General features: G+C 44.6%; 1 protein-coding gene across 2 annotated transcripts in view; it reads left to right on the forward strand.

Moving 5' to 3' along the window:
- The first annotated feature begins 2754 nt into the window (after positions 1-2754).
- The window catches only part of LOC129715905 (uncharacterized), a 101629-nt gene continuing 86543 nt past the window's right edge, over positions 2755-17840 (forward strand). For both annotated transcript variants that reach the window (XR_008726567.1, XM_055665798.1), the window contains exons 1-5: positions 2755-2807; positions 6379-6426; positions 15298-15321; positions 15418-15489; positions 16652-16729. Coding sequence is in view for 1 of the 2 variants with exons in the window: in XM_055665798.1 (XP_055521773.1) it covers positions 2804-2807; positions 6379-6426; positions 15298-15321; positions 15418-15489; positions 16652-16729 (226 nt within the window). In the remaining variant the exon portion in view is untranslated. The remainder of the gene's footprint in view (positions 2808-6378; positions 6427-15297; positions 15322-15417; positions 15490-16651; positions 16730-17840) is intronic.

Genomic DNA, 17840 nt, shown 5'->3' on the forward strand with positions numbered 1-17840 from the left:
GAGAGGGACAGTATTGGTGTGTCGGGGGGGGGGGGGGGGGGGGGGGGGGGGGGGGGGGGTAGGGGGGTTAGGGTTTGGTTAGGCATAGATTATCAGCGGTTTTGAGGAGAATGCTTTTAGGGTGAAATTTCATTATTGGGGGAGGGGGCGAGCTCTAAAAGGATTTTCAGAGAAAAATTATTTCTGAGGAATGTCACCCCCATTCCACTGAGCAGCTGGGTAAAAGTGGCAACACATTTAAATTCAGTTCCATTGAAGACATATACGATGGACACAAAATGCTAGCCTAACTTAGGTGTAAACCAGCATCTACAGTTAATTCCTACATATCTATTAGATGGAGTTGTTCTGGGGGGAATGGGAGATTAAGACAAGAAAATAACCATAATGTGTGTCAGAGTGGTTGAATTTAGAACTTACATTCAGAAATTAGGGAAATGTATACCTGTGGTAGGGTTAGGATTGAGAATATTTCTGTTTGGGGACTGAAGACAGTGGTAGTAACCTAGATAGTTGCACCAACCTCCAGACAGCATGCTATCCACAGGAAATGTAATCCCTAACTTCCTGAGGGATTTTGATTCTCAGAGAAATCCAGTTTGGAGCATAGATCCCTGTAAAGACTGGTTGTGAGATGTTAAATGATGAAACCTTTGATGTATCTTGCATTTTCAAATACTGACCTACATAGTTTCATATATTTGCCAAAGCAAACTGTCTCAATGCCTTTGATCCATCTGCATGAGCTCCTACAAGTGAGGTGCAAGTGAGGTGAAGGTAAATCCTCAGTCGTAAACTAGTTTTTAAATGCTAAAAAGTTGTTGAAAATGCAAGAAGGATCAGGATGAAGCAGTATGTGGACGAGGCAATGTGATTCCTGTGTTAAGGAGCATCCTGAACATGGTGCGGTAAGAGCTTTTCAAACAGCAGGTTGTCAGGGAAATTTGATTGTTAGAACAGATTGCTCCATGAAAAATAACCTGTTATTTGATGTTCAGACCTGTAAGAGAAAAAATCACTGGAGATCAATATTAATTGGTACCATCCTTTGCAGGAGTTTTGTGTTGCTATGTGGAATCTATGCAGGCTAGAGTTCACAATCAGAAACCCAAGGGGTGAAACAAAACAGGAATAACTACATTTAAAAGGCATTTGAATTGGTACATGGACAGGAAATGTTCAGAAACAAGGAAGTGCAGATGCTTGTTAATACACAAAGAACACAAAGTGCTGAAGTAACTCCGCAGATCCAGCAGCACCTCTGGAGAACATGGATAGGTGACATTTTGGATTGAGTCCCTTCTTCAGTCTGAAGAAGTGTCCCGATCCGAAAAGTCACCTATCCAAAAAAGTTCCCCAGAAATGCTGCCTGACCTGAGTTACTCCAGCACTTTTGGATAGGAAATATTTGGAATGATATGGGTCACACCATTGCAAATTGGACTGGCATAGATAGGCATCTTGATTGGCATGGACAGGTTGAACTGATAGGCCTGCTTTTGTGCTGTATGACCCTATGACCCTGTCACTTGGGCACTAAAGACATCTCTGGGACTCCCTCACATTCGTCTTGATAGCTGCTAGAGCATTCCAGATGGCAACTGCTCTGTTGATGTACATTACATTTCATAGTTTGTTGATCACAAATTATGTGGCATCATTGAGTTTCTGTGCTGCACTTCATCTCCTTTTCCTACGGATAAAATGGATAAAAACTGCCAGAAATCAGTGCTTGTCTGCAATAGATTGAAAGCCTGCAGGTGGCAAACTCAATTCGCTGGCAGTTTGCCTTGTGGTACACTCCCACTAAGGTACAGAGAGGAAAGACATAATGCAGAATCCCCAAAGTGCAGACAAATAAGGCGTCTATTTTTTGGAAGCCATTCTAGGTGGTGGCTTACCAACTTCTTCAGAATCTTCTCCACCATCTTCTCGTGGTCATCTCGGGATAGCTAACTTTGTTACAACAGTCAATGAACCTTGCATGATTAAATAAACATTCAATACTCATTCAGCTGCATTGATCACTTGCCCAGTTGAGTGACCATGGAAACGAATGTGCTGTGTGGAAAAGCATTGCTTGAGGCTGCAGTTGCATTGCTGCATTAGTGAGTGGCAAGAACATAAATTTCTTGAATTTGACACAGTAGACTAAACAAATAATATATTTATATTCTGGGAAATAAAATGTAGCAAATTTGCTGCAATATGTGTCTTTGCCTAATGTTATTAAGCATTCTTTCAAAAGATGCTTCTTTAGGGAGGCATGGGAGCGCAGCAGTAGAGTTGCTGCCTTACAGCGCCAGAGACCTGGGTTCCATCCTGCTGACGGTGCTTTCCCGTACGGAGTTTGTACGTTCTTCCCGTGACCTGCGTGGGTCTTTTCCGAGATCTTCGATTTCCTCCCACACTTAAAAGACGTGCAGGTTTGTAGGTTAAATGGCTTGGTATAAATATAAATTATCCCTAGTGTGTGTAGGATAAGTGATAATGTGCGGGGATCACTGTTCGGCGCAAACTCGGTGGACCGAAGGGCCTGTTTCTGCATTGTATTTCTAAACTAAACTAAACTAAGCTAAAATAAAATTATAGAATTGAGAAATTACAGATATTGAGCAACATAACGACACACAACCACTGGTAATACACCAAAAACAAAAAGCTTTTTATTGTACGATATATGTGATAAAAACCAAAGTAAACTAAACTAACTAAAATCAAACTGAACACTATCTTGCATAATGTGGACATTGAGACATTATCTTTTCTTTTAGTGGCGCCCGAACCTGAGCCACCTGAACTAATGTGTAAGTATAATTAAGGATAGCATGGTTCTTCTTTCTTTTCAATTTAATTCTGACAGGATCGAGGGAGGAGCAGCATGAAAAAAGAATTTGAGGGGAGGGGAGAATATATCCAGGAACCATCCCCTGCTGCACTAAATTACTGGATAACAATAACAGCACATTGAAATTCAGTTCCATTGAAGTCATATACATATACATATACATACGCAGCAATACATAGAAGTACCTACTAGAGAAGGGGCGGTGCTGGACCTCCTGTTAGGAAATGAGACAGGTCAGGTGGCAGAAGTATGCGTTGGGGAACAGTTCGGGACCAGTGATCACAATACCATTAGTTTCAATATAATTATGGAGAGGGTCAGAACTGGACCTAGGGTTGAGATTTTTGATTGGAGAAAGGCTAACTTTGAGGAGATGCGAAAGGATTTAAAAGGAGTAAATTGGGACAGTTTGTTTTATGGGAAAGATGTGGAAGAGAAATGGAGGACATTTAAAGGTGAAATGTTAAGAGTACAGAATCTTTATGTCCCTGTTCGGTTGAAAGGAAATAGTAAAAATTGGAAAGAGCCATGGTTTTCAAGGGAAATTGGACACGGTTCGGAAAAAGAGAGAGATCTACAATAATTATAGGCAGCATGGAGTAAATGAGGTGCTTGAGGAGTATAAATAATGTAAAAAGAATCTTAAGAAAGAAATTAGAAAAGCTAAAAGAAGATATGAGGTTGCTTTGGCAAGTAAGGTGAAAGTAAATCCAAAGGGTTTCTACAGCTATATTAATAGCAAAAGGATAACGAGGGATAAAGTTGGTCCATTAGAGAGTCAGAGTGGACAGCTATCTGCAGAGTCAAAAGAGATGGGGGAGATATTGAACAATTTATTTTCTTCGGTATTCACCAAGGAGAAGGACATTGAATTATGTGAGGTAAGGGAAACAAGTAGAGTAGCTATGGAAACTATGAGATTCAAAGAAGAGGAAGTACTGACACTTTTGAGAAATATAAAAGTGGATAACTCTCCAGGTCCGGACAGGATATTCCCTAGGACATTGAGGGAAGTTAGTGTAGAAATAGCAGGGGCTATGACAGAAATATTTCAAATGTCATTTGAAACGGGAATAGTGCTGGTGTACTGCGCATGTTGTTCCATTGTTTAAAAAGGGTTTTAAGAGTAAACCTAGCAATTATAGACCTGTTAGTTTGACGTCAGTGGTGGGCAAATTAATGGAAAGGATACTTAGAGATAATATATAAGCATCTGGATAAACAGGGTCTGATTAGGAACAGTCAACATGGATTTGTGCCTGGAAGGTCATGTTTGACTAATCTTGAATTTTTTGAAGAGGTTACTCGGGAAGTTGATGAGGGTAAAGCAGTGGATGTTGTATATATGGACTTCAGTAAGGCCTTTGACAAGGTTCCTCATGGAAGGTTGGTTAAGAAGGTTCAATGGTTGGGTATTAATGGTGTAGTAGCAAGATGGATTCAACAGTGGCTGAATGGGAGATGCCAGAGAGTAATGGTGGATGGTTGTTTGTCAGGTTGGGTGCCACAGAGATCTGTGTGGGGTCCACTGTTGTTTGTCATGTACATCAATGATCTGGATGATGGTGTGGTAAATTGGATTAATGTATGCAGATGATACTAAGATAGGTGGGGTTGTGGATAATGAAGTAGATTTTCAAAGTCTACAGAGAGATTTATGCCAGTTGGAAGAGTGGACTGAAAGATGGCAGATGGAGTTTAATGCTGATAAGTGTGAGGTGCTACACCTTGGCAGGACAAATCAAAATAGGACGTACATGGTAAATGGTAGGGAATTGAAGAATACAGTTGAACAGAGGGATCTGGGAACAACCGTGCATAGTTCCTTGAAGGTGGAATCTCATATAGATAGGGGGGTAAAGAAAGCTTTTGGTATGCTAGCCTTTATAAATCAGAGCATTGAGTATAGAAGCTGGGATGTAATGTTAAAATTGTACAAGGCATTGGTGAGACCAAATCTGGAGTATGGTGTACAATTTTGGTCGCCCAATTATAGGAAGGATGTCAACAAAATAGAGAGAGTACAGAGGAGATTTACTAGAATGTTGCCTGGGTTTCAGCAACTAAGTTACAGAGAAAGGTTGAATAAGTTAGGTCTTTATTCTCTGGAGCGCAGAAGGTTAAGGGGGGACTTGATAGAGGTCTTTAAAATGATGAGGGGGATACAGAGTTGATGTGGACAAGCTTTTCCCTTTGAGAATAGGGAAGATTCAAACAATTCAAACAAGAGGACATGACTTCAGAATTAAGGGGCAGAAGTTTAGGGGTAACATGAGGGGGAACTTCTTTACTCAGAGAGTGGTAGCGGTGTGGAATGAGCTTCCAGTGGAAGTGGTGGAGGCAGGTTCGATGGTATCATTTAAAAATAAATTGGATAGGCATATGGATGAGAAGGGAATGGAGGGTTATGGTATGAGTGCAGGAAGGTGGGACTAAGGGAAAATAATTGTTCGGCACGGACTTGTAGGGCCGAGATGGCCTGTTTCCGTGCTGTAATTGTTATATGGTTATATCTATAAGATGGAATGGTTCCAGAGAGAATGGGAGATAAAAACAAGGAAATAAGTATTTGGTCTGTCAGAGGGGGGTTGATCATTTACATTTAGAACTTTAGAAATGTATACTGAGGTAGGGTTAAGAGTGAGACAATTTCTGTTTGGGTGGTCTTATCCTGGATAGTACTAAACTTGCACCCACCTTAAGACATTTTACAACAGGAAATGTAATCCCTGACTTTCTGAGGGACTTTCATTGTTCTTAGAGACATCTTCCAAAGCATACAGCAGAATGTTGATATAGTTGGAGAAATAGCACACAAAGTTTTATCCAAGCAAATGTGAGGAGTTCCACTTTGGGAGATCAAATATAAGGAGGAAGTATAAAGTTAATGGCAAGACCCTTAACTGCATTGACGTACAGTGGGGTCTTGTGTTCTAAGTCCTTAGGTCCCTGAAAGTGGCAGCACAAGTCCATGGGGAAGATGTAAGGTATGCTTGCCTTCATCTTGGTCTGCAGCTCTGGCCACTACATAACAGGAACGATGTGGAGGCTTTGGAGACGGTGTAGAAGAGGTAAATCAGAATGCGGTCAGGAGTAGAGGGGATTTACATGATCGGTTGGACAAACTTGGATTGCTTTCACTGGAGCATAGGAGTTTAAAGGGAGAATTTAATGGAGGTAAATAACATTATGAGAGGTATAGATAGGGTAGACAGTTAAACCTTCTTCCCAGGATGGAAATGTCAAATACTAGAGGGCATAGCTTTAAGGTGCGAGGGTCAAAATTTAAAGGTGATGCGCCGATGTGCAGAGCAATTTTTTTGGTTGGTTGATTAGAGATAATCATGGTTCTGCTTGGGTTAGCATGTTTCCCGAACATGTTCTGGTGGTTTAATATAATCTCCTTACTGTAGTTCTTTGAATTCCATGTCCATTATGAATTATCTTTTTTCAACCTACCCTGTCACTTCTGCAATTGTTTTGTTTGATCGGTGAAAACATAAAGGAATCTTTATCTTATTTATCAACAGTTACTGAAACACGAGCTCCAGTAGACGAGGAGGACATACCTGGTGGATGTAAGTCCTGTAATACTTTTTAACAGTAAAACAATTCAATGTGAAACGTATTAAGCCTTTATTTTCATACCCCCACCACTCCTTCGCTGAAACACACCACTACCACTCTATAATATTATGTATGGATCAAATGCCGCAGTGCATTATTGGGTCTTAATACATTCCACGTCCATCATCCAAAGCACAGAAAAAAAATGGTAAATTAACAAACTCATAAATTATGGCATTCACCTAGAATGTTCCAAAATCCAGGCATTTAAATATCAATCTGCAGAAAACCTCAGGGACATTTCAGGTACAAAAACATTGGAAAAGATGAAAAGTTAAAAGAACATGGCTCATCAGAGTTGGCAGCCTTTTTCATTAGATCACAAGCAGATTCTAATACTTGCACCACTATGGAATTCCGGGACCATTTTTGCAGGAAGTGCCTCCAACTATTTGATTTCCATCTCGAGAAGCACGTAGAGTCAATGTGACTGTGAGATCCTGGAAGAAAGATTTAGGGAGTTGGCCACCACACATTCAGGTTATAAATGGTTGACCATCTAGAAGGGTAGGAAGAGGCAAGAAATGCAGAACCTTAATCTGGTACTCAGCGTTAGAAAATGTTGGGAATGACGCTTTGAAGGTGTACTGTCTGGTACTGTATTGAGGGACAGCAATGCACACGCATGCAGTTGTTATGAGGAAGGACAGCGGATATTTCTGTAACTCATTGTGAGCCCTGCATGGTGTGGGAATGTGTTACGCCCCTACAGCCAGACATTCAGAAGTAAGGGAAAAGTTAGGACCTCAAAGGCAATAATCATTTGTTTAGATTAGCTTGTTGATAGATGTTTAAGAAGGAACTGCAAATGCTGGAATATCAAAGGTAGACAAAAGTGCTGGAGAAACTCAGCGGGTGCAGCAGCATCTGTGGAGTGAAGGAAATGGGCAACGTTTTGGGCCGAAACACTTCTTCAGACTGATGAAGGGTGGGGGGACTGCGGAGAAGAAAGGAGAAAGGAAGAGGAGGAGCTTGAGGGCTGAGGGAGAGCTGAGAAGGGGAGGAGACAGCAAGGGATAGTGAAAATTGTAGAATGTAGAATTGTAGAATGTTTATGCCGCTAGGGTGCAGACTGCCCAAGCGGAATATGAGGTGCTGCTCCTCCAATTTGCGGTGGTTCTCACTCTGGCCATGGAAGAGGCCCAGGACAGAAAAGTCGGATTCGTAATGGGAGGGAGCGTTGAAGTGCTGAGCCATCGGGGAGATCAGGTTGGTTAATGCAGACTGAGCTGAGGTGTTCGGCGAAACGATCGCCAAGCCGACACTTAGTCTCACCGATGTAATGTAGATCAGCTGACATTTAGAGCAGTGGATGCAATAGATGAGGTTGGAGGAGATGCAGATTGTTGGATGTACCGAAGTACAGTGAAAAGCTTTGTTGTTGCGTGTTATCCAGTCAGCAGAAAAACTATACATGATTACAAACAAGCCAGTGTACAAATACAGGATAAAGGAAATAATATTTAGTGCAAGATAAAGTACAGTAAAGACCGATTAAAGATAGTCTGTGGGTTTTGAATGAGGTAGATCGTAGACTATAGACAATAGACAATAGGTGCAGGAGTAGGCCATTCGGCCCTTCGAGCCAGCACCGTTTTTCTGTACAATGGGCTGTTTTTCACACAGAGAGTGGTGAATCTCTGGAACTCTCTGTCACAGAGGGTAGTTGAGGCCAGTTCATTGGCTATATTTAAGAGGGAGTTAGATGTGGCCCTTGTGGCCAAGGGGATCAGAGGGTATGGAGAGAAGGCAGGTACGGGATACTGTTGGATGATCAGCCATGATCATATTAAATGGCGGTGCAGGCTCGAAGGGCCGAATGGCCTACTCCTGCACCTAATTTCTATGTTTCTATGTTTCTACCTCCATTCAATGTGATCATGGCTGATCATCCCCAATCAGTACCCCGTTCCTGCCTTCTCCCCATATCTCCTGACTCTGCTATCTTGAAGAGCCCTATCTAGCTCTCTCTTGAAAGTACCGAGAACTGGCCTCCACTACCTTGTGAGGCAGAGAATTCCACAAACTCACACATCTCTGGGTGAAAAAATGTTTCCTCATCTCTGTTCTAAATGCTTTCCCCTTTATTATTAAACTGTGGCCCCTGGTTCTGGACTGCCCCAATATCGGGAACATGTTTCCTGCCTCTAGCCTGTCCAAACCCTTAATAATCTTATGTTTCAATAAGACCCCCTCTCATCCTTCTAAATTCCAGAGTATACAACCCCAACCGCTCCATTCTCTCAGCATATGACAGTCCCGCCATCCCGGGAATTAACCTTGTGAACCTACGCTGCACTCACTCAATAGCAAGAATGTCCTTCCTCAAATTTGGAGACCAAAACTGCACACAATACTCCAGATCTCAATAGGGCTCTGTACAACTGCAGAAGGACCTCTTTGCTCCTATACTCAACTCCTTTTGTTATGAAGGCCAACATACCATTCACTTTCACCACTGCCCGCTGTTACCTGCATGCTTACTTTCATTGACTGATGAACACGGACCCCCAGAGCCCATTGTACAGGGTACTTCCACTTTCCCCAACTTGACACCATTTAGATAATAATCTTCCTTCCTGTTTTTGCTACCAAAGTGGATAACCTCACATTTAACCACATTAAACTGCATCTGCCATGCATCTGCCCACTCACCCAACCAGTCCAAGTCAACCTGCATCATAGCATCCTCCTCACAGTTCACACCGCCACCCAGCTTTGTGTCATCTGCAAATTTGATAATGTTATTTGTAATGCCTTCATCTAAATGATTAATATATATTGTTCATAGCTGTGGCCCCAGCACTGAGCCTTGTGGTACCCCACTAGTCACTGCATGCCATTTCTGAAAGGGGCCCATTAATACCTACTCTTTGTTTCCTGTCTGACAACCAATTTTCTATCCATGTCAGCACTCTGACCCCAATACCATTGGCCCTAGTTTTACCCACTAATCTCCAATGTGGGACATTATCAAATGCTTTCTGAAAGTCCAGGTACACTACATCCACTGGCTCTCCCTTGTCTATTTTCCCAGTTACATCCTCAAATTCCAGAAGATTAGTCAAGCATGATTTCCCCTGTGTAAATCCATGCTGACTCGGACCAATCCTGTTACTGCTATCCAAATGTGCGGCTATTTCATCATTTATAATTGACTCCAGCATCTTCCCCACCACCAATGTCAGGCTAACTGGTCTATAATTCCCTGTTTTCTCTCTCCTGCCTTTCTTAAAAAGTGGAATAGCATTAGCTACCCTCCAATCCACAGGAAATGATCCTGAATATATAGAACATTGCAAAATAATCACCAATGCATCCATGATTTCTAGAGCCACTTCCTTAAGTACCCTGGGATGCAGACCATCGGGCCCTGGGGATTTATCAGCCTTCAGTCCCATCAGTCTAACCAACACCATTTCCTGCCTAATGTGGATTTCCTTCAGTTCCTCCGTCACCCCAGATCCTCTGGCCACTAGTACATCAGGGAGATTGTTTGTGTCATCCTTAGTGAAGACAGATCCAAAGTACCTGTTCAACTCATCTGCCATTTCCTTGTTCCCCATAATAAATTCACCTGTTTCAGTCTTCAAGGGTCCAACTTTGGTCTTAACTATTTTTTTCCTCCACATACCTAAAGAAGCGTTTACTATCCTCCTTTATATTCTTGGCTAGCTTACCTTCGTACCTCATCTTTTCTCCCCGTATTGCCTTGTTAGTTCTCTTCTGTTGCTCTTAAAATATTACCCAATCCTCTTGCTTCCCGCTCATCTTTGCTACGTCGTACTTCTCTTTTATTTTTGTACTGTCCCTGACTTCCTTTGTCAGCCACGGTCGCCCCTTACTCCCCTTGGAATCTTTCTTCCTCTTTGGAATGAACTGATCCTGCACCTTCTGTATTATTCCCAGAAATACCTGCCATTGTTGTTCCACTGTCATCCCTGCTAGGGTATCTTTCCAGTCAACTTTGGCCACAGACTGCAAGAACAGCACGTAATATTCCACTCGGATGGGCTACCACCCACTGCCATCACCATTGAATCCTCCAATTTCATGTAACCTTACCTTCCCATATCATCTACCCAGCTCCCCTCGTACTTCTCCATTCACCCCTTGATGCACCCTCCCCCCCACACACACACTCACACACTTCTGTCACCCACTTTCTTTCCCCTTTTCCACATGCTTATCATTCATTCTTCCCTATCCCAGATCTACCATATTTCTTCTTTCCCCTGGTCCCATTTACCAACCATCCCTTCCTCTGGTTCTACATTATACTCCCCATCTTCCTTCAAAGAATCCACCATTTGCATTATTTTGCCTTCTCCACGTATCACCTCCAGCCTTGGTTACTATCTCCACTCTTCCTTCCCACCTGCCAACCAAACCCCATTAACTGGAACTACCCATCACTCGCCAGCTCTTCTTCCCATCACTTCTTTCTACCAGCTATCTCCCTTCTCCGCAATCAGTCTGAAGAAGGCTCCCAACCCAAAACATTGTCTGTTCATTTCCTTTTGCTGAATTACGAGGATGGCGCCATCACTAAGACTTCATTCCTTTGAGTGTTGGAGCCTGCGAGGTGATCTTATAAAAATGCTATAATATAATAATAATAATAATAATAATCTTTATTGTCATTGTACAAGGCAACAACATTTTGTTGGAGCAGTCCTCCAGCTGCACAGGAATATGAGGATAAAATACGTTTAAAAAAGAACTATTAAAAAAATTAGACTATAAACATATAGGAGTATGGGCGGGTGTGTGAGAGAGAGGGGGGGATCAGTGTGGGAGGGGGATAGAGTTCAGTAGTGTCACAGCTCTATGGTAGAAGCTGTTTTTTTAGTCTTGTCGTGCGGGCGTTCAGTGTCCTGTATCGTCTTCCTGAGGGCAGGGGGGGTGAAGAGGCAGTGTCCAGGGTGTGTGCTGTCTCTAATGATGCCCTTGACCCTCCGGATGCAGCGGGGTCCGGTAGATGTCCTCCAGTCTGGGGAGCTGGGTGCCAGTGATCCTCTCAGCAGTCTTAATGACGCGTTGGAGAGCTTTCCTGTTCTCTGCGGTGCAGCCAGAGTACCATACTATGATGCAGTATGTGAGAACTGACTCGATGGCTGACCTGTAGAAGCTCACCAGCAGCTGTTGTGGGATATGTGCCCTCTTCAAGCACCTCAGGAAGTGAAGCCTTTGAAGTCCTTTCTTGGCCGTCGCCATGATGTTGACGGTCCAGGTCAGGTCGTGGCTGACGTTCAGATTCAGATTCAGATTCAATTTTAATTGTCATTGTCAGTGTACAGTACAGAGACAACAAATTGCATTTAGCATCTCCCTGCAAGAGCGACATAGCAAACGATTTGAATAAATAATAATAAGTGTCCGGGGGGGGTGGTGATTGACAGTCACCGAGGTACGTTGTTGACCCCGAGGTACCTGATGTTCTGCACAGCCTCCACTGTCTCGCCGTTAATGGTGATGGGCAGATGGACGAAGGTCTTCGGTCTCCTCCTGAAGTCCAGGATCATCTCCTTTGTTTTTGCTGCGTTGAGGATCAGGTTGTTCTCACGGCTCCAGCTCGCCAGGTTCTCTACCTCTGTCCTGTAGGCGGCCTCGTTGTTACACGTAATCCTGCCTACCACGATGGTGTCATCTGCAAATTTTAATATGGTGTTGGCCTCGTGGGTGGGTTTGCAGTCGAGAGTGTAGAGGGAGAAGAGGAAGGGGCTCAACACACAGCCCTGTGGTGCGCCGATGTTCAGGGTGATGCTGGAGGAGACCTGCCTCCCCATGCGCACAGTCTGTGGTCGGCCGGTGAGAAAGTCCAGGACCCAGCTGGTGGTCCAGCTTGGTGACTAGTTTATGGGGGGGGATGGTGTTAAAGGCGGAGCTATAATCTATGAATAGCATCCGCACATAACTGCCCCGCTGGTCAAGGTGTGTCAGGGTGAAGTGGAGGGCCAGTGACATTGCGTCCTCCGTCGACCTGTTTGCCCTATAGGCAAATTGGTGGTGGTCTAAGGAGGGGGGGATGCTGTTCTTCAAGTGTCCCAGTACCAGACGTTCGAAGCACTTCATCACCACCGGTGTCAGCGCCACTGGCCGATAATCGTTGAGGGACCTGATGGCTGATTGTTCTGGCACAGGGATGATTGTGGCTGTCTTGAGGCATGTTGGGACGGAGGCCTGCAGCAGGGAGGTATTAAACAGGTCCGTGAGCACCGCAGTCAGCTCCCCTGCGCAGTGCTTCAGAACCCGCCCTGGTACTCCGTCAGGTCCGGTGGCCTTGTTGGGGTTGATGTGCTGCAGGGTCCGTCTCGCGTCGTGGGGGCTCAGAGTCAGCACCGGTGGTGAGGGTCCCTGCTGTGAGTGGGGGCTCAGAGTCAGCGCCGGTGGTGAGGGAGGGTCCCTGCTGTGAGTGGGGGCTCAGAGTCAGCACCGGTGGTGAGGGTCCCTGCGGTGAGTGGGGGCTCAGAGTCAGCACCGGTGGTGAGGGAGGGTCCCTGCTGTGAGTGGGGGCTCAGAGTCAGCGCCGGTGGTGAGGGTCCCTGCTGTGAGTGGGGGCTCAGAGTCAGCGCCGGTGGTCAGAGTCAGCGCCGGTGGGAGGGTCCCTGCTGTGAGTGGGGGCTCAGAGTCAGCACCGGTGGTGAGGGTCCCTGCTGTGCCCATATGTGAGGGTCACTGCTGTCGGCGCAATCAAACCTGGCAAAAAAACAGTTCAGGTCGTCAGGGAGGGATGAGCTTTGTGCGTGTGTGGAGCTGTTGTAGCCGGTGATGGTTCTGATGCCCTGCCACATGCGTCGAGAGTCTGAGCTGTTAAAATGCTCCTCGATACGCTTCGTATAGCGGTGCTTTGCTTCCCCGATGCCCTTCCTCAAACTGGACCTTGCTGTTCTGTAGGCCTCTGCATCACCGGAGTGGAAAGCTGCATCCCAGGCCTTCAGCAGACCAGTTACAGCGCCATTCATCCATGGCTTATGGTTGGGGAGTGTCAGTATTGTCTCTGTGTGGTGACACTGTTTATACAGAAGGTGATGTAATCCAATACTGATGAGGTGTAGGTGTTGAGGTCTGTGTGGTTGTTGTGAGTGGCAGCCTGTTTAAAGATGTCCCAATCAGTGTACTCAAAGCAGTTCTGTAGCCTGTCCATGGCTCCTTCTGGCCAGACCATGATGGTGCGAACTGTTGGCTTTGTCCTTGCAATGAGGGGTCTGTATGCAGGTGTTAAGTACAGACTGATGTGATCGGATCGGCCAAGATGGGGGCAGGGGGACGCTTTGTAGCCCTTGGCAATGTTACAGTAGACCTGGTCCAAGATATTGTTTCCTCTGGTCGGAAAATCAATAAACTGGTGAAATGTTGGCATTACAGTCTTCAGCTTGGCGTGATTGAAGTCTCCTGCTATTAAAAACACTCCGTCTGGGTGGTTGTTTTTCAGCTGGTGGATAGCATCATGCAGACTAGCCAGTGTTACCTTAGCATTAGCTTGTGGTGGTATATAAACAGCAGTGAGGAACACCACTGTAAACTCCCTTGGCAGATAAAACGGTCTGCATTTCACTGTAATAAACTCCATGTCCGGGGAGCAAAAAGTCACAACAATGTCAGTGGCGGTGCACCATAAGTTACACACATATATGCACACACCACCGCCTTTATCCTTACCGGAGTCAGCTGTTCAGTCTGCTCGATAAACAGTCCGGCCTGCTAGCTCAATAGCAGCGTCAAGGATGTTCGGATTCAGCCAGGTTTCGGTGAAGAAGAAAGCACAGCTACTTATCTTGTTTGAGTGAAGCCTCAGTCTGAGGTCGTCGATCTTGTTGACAATGGACTGGGCGTTCGCTATAAACAGGCTGGGCAAAGCTGGTCGGTCCGGTGAGCTCCTCAGCCTATCGTGGATGCCGGCCCGCTTGCCCCGCTTTTGCTTCCTCTCCCGTCTCCGTCTCCGTCCCCGTCTGCCCTGCTTGCTGCTTCGGCTCGTTATCCAGGCAGGCACCGCCGTGCGGAGCAGCTCCTCCGATATAGCAGATGGAGGAGGTGGAATGTAGTTTGTACTCCAAATATTCAAGATGTGCAGTCGGTTATAAGTTATGTTCATTCCCATTTGAAGGGAAAGGCTCACAGTGCAGAAAGTAAACATTAAAAAAAACACGAAAAACACTAAAAACCGGCAACTAGAGGGAGAGCTCCGAGCCGCTGCGACTGTGCGCGCCGCCGTCTTAATATCAAATATATAGGATCTTTTACCAGGGTTGAGGAATCAAAAATTAGATGACATAGGATGAAAATTGGTTTGATGATCATTCCCTTCATGTTTTGATAGCCTTCAATTTATTTTAATCCCTGAAAAGCCCTTGGCCTCTTCAGATTAACTACTTCCTCACCTTCCAATGCATAATTGAAATCATCTCACTTGACCTCTATTCTTCTCATTCCTCAGGTGCGCTATGTCCTTTCTCTCACACTCACTCACTCCACCATTAAAGATATTGCTTAGACTAGAGTGTTTAAGAAGGAACTGCAGATGCTGGAAAATCGAAGGTAGGCAAAAATGCTGGAGAAACTCTGCGGGTGCAGCAGCATCTATGGAGCGAAGGAAATAGGCAACGTTTCGGGCCGAAACCCATAGATGCTGCTGCACCCGCTGAATTTCTCCAGCACTTTTCTGGACCTTCCTTAGGCCAGAACTGCTCTTAAACCTGAACAGGTTATTCCTCTCAGCTCCATTTCTCCTGAGGTGTTTGTATCTATTCACCTATCAATAGTTGATGTGCATGCAGCCTTTCCATATATTCACTTTTTTTTTTCTATTTATGTGTCTACAGTTGCAGCAGGAGAAGCGCGACCGTGTAAGTACAATGTGGTTCTGTGTTTATCCGTGTGAATTTGTTCCGTTTGGATTTTTTGACCAATAAGACTTTGAAAAAAACTTTTTTCGTGTTTAGCAATAGACCCCTTTTACGTAGAACCACTACTACCACCAGAACCAGAACCAGCACCATGTGTAAGGAGAAGAGGTAAGAAATATGGTTATTAGCAGAATACATTTAATTTCCTCCATTAATAATATGTTGGGTCAAATGTGACACAAAAGGCTCCATCCATCCTCCCTGCCATGAAAAAAGACGAGTTAGTTTACTGTCACCAACAATAAAACTTCAGCAGGTTAGGCAGCATCTGTACAAGCAAAGCAAAGTGAACACCTCTGGTCGATATCTAAGGTGATCAGGACATGGAAAGTGAGGAAGTATAAGTGTGTTTTAAGTTGGGGGGAAGAATGGATAGGACAGTGGGAGTATCTCTGATAGGGTCAAATTAGGGTTGTCTAGATGAATCCAAGCAAAGGCTCTCTGCGAAAGATAAAACAAAGGAGCATAAAAAGCTGTGATATTCACATGAGAACTGTTGGTGAATCCAAGTCCAAAAGAGATTCCTAACCAATCCAGCAGTCTCTGTGCAATGCAGACCTAGCTAGTTCTGTTTAGTTTAGTTAGAGAGACAATGCATGATTACAATCGAGCCATTTGCAGTGTACAGATACATGTTCAGGGAACAATGTTTAGTGCCAGGTAAAGACAGTAAAGCCCGATCAAAGATAGTGCAAGGGTCACCGATGAGTTAGATGGTCGTTTCGGGCTGATCTCGGGTTGCAGTAGGATGGTTTAATTGCCTGATAACAGCTGGGAAGAAACTGTCCCTGAATCTGGAGGTGTGCGTTTTCACACTTTTTGCCCAATGGGAGCGAGAAGAAGAGGGAGTGCCTGGGGTGAGTCTTGTGCATGATTATGCTGCTGGCCTTGCACCTGCTACTATGATAATAATGTCAATGAATTGCCTGAAATTCATCGTTGTGTAATCAATGTTGAAACCTGTTCAGTTGGAAGATGAGGTGCTGTTTCTCAAGCTTGCATTGAAGCTCATCACATCAGTGCAGCAGATCACAGACAGATCCGAGCGGAAGTGAGATAGAGAGGTAGAAGGGATTAGTTTTGATGGGCATCATGGTCGACACAGGGGCTGGTTCCTGTGCGATACTGTTGTATGTTCATCCATCTGTTGTTTTCTGACCACAATTGCTGCTCGACCCATTGAGTTCCTCCAACAAGTTTGTTATTGAATGCTGGGCAGTGAGCTGGTATGTTCTATTCTCACTCCTAATTCTAACATTTCCTTTTGCAGGAGAATTATCCGACAGCAGGATGTCTAAATATTTTAATGCGGCAAAGCGTCCTAGACCTAGACCAAGTGTTCCAGATGGTAAGCAAAATGAGTTTGAAAGATTTGATAAAAAGAATAGGGATTCAGATTATGATGCATGCAACTGGATTGCAGTTTTGTGTATGCACACGTAAACATTAGTTACTGAAGTTTGGGCAGAAGGAAATTAAGGAGATTTGGTACATTGCTTAATATGCTATCAAACTTCCACTAGTGTATTGCAGAGAGCTACTGACTGGTTGCAGCATGGCCCCATTTTGTAACTCAAATGTCCAGGAATGAAAGAGGCTAAACAGAGTGGTAGACACTGCCTGGTCTATTACAGATATCTGACCACCCCAGCATCAAAGGAGGCACTGTCTCAAAAAGGCAGCAAATATCATCAAAACCTTGTGCCACCCTGGCCAGCCTGTGTGCAATTTGGGTCTCCAAATCTGTGGATGGACATTCTGGCTACTGAGGGAGTGCAGCGTTGGTTCACGAGGTTAATTCCCGGGATGGCAGGATTGTCATATGTTGAAAGAATGGAGCGACTGGGCTTGTATACACTGGAATTTAGAAGGATGAGAGGGAATCGTTTTGAAACATATATGATTTTTAAGGGATTGGACACGCTAGAGGCAGGAAACATGTTCCCGAAGTTGGGGGAGTCCAGAACCAGGGGCCACAGTTTAAGAATAAGGGGTAAGACATTTAGAACGGAGATGAGGAAACACTTTATGACACAGAGAGTTATGAATCTGTGGAATTCTCTGCCTGAGAAGGCAGTGGAGGCCAATTCTCTAGATGCTTTCAAGCAAAACTTCGACAGAGCTCTTAAGGATGGCAGGATGGCAGTCAAGGGATTATGGGTAGAAAGCAGGAACGGGGTACTGATTGTGGATGATCAGCCTTGATCATAAAGAATGGCGGTACTGGAACGAAGGGCCAAATGGCCTACTCCTGCACCTATTGTCTATTATCTTTTTTTTATTGTCTCATTTTGCTGCTAAAATGGGGAAGACGATATAGGATCCTGAAAACTATGACCACCAGGTTCAAGAACCACATCTTCCCAGGAACCAGCTTGCTCTTGAAATCTGCACAATACAACTAGAACCCTACCTCAGGAACTTCATCCTTTTAAAATCCCTACCAGCTCCTAGCCAAA

This window comes from Leucoraja erinacea, chromosome 2 (genome assembly GCF_028641065.1).
Source record: "Leucoraja erinacea ecotype New England chromosome 2, Leri_hhj_1, whole genome shotgun sequence".
NCBI classification, from domain to species: domain Eukaryota; kingdom Metazoa; phylum Chordata; class Chondrichthyes; order Rajiformes; family Rajidae; genus Leucoraja; species Leucoraja erinaceus.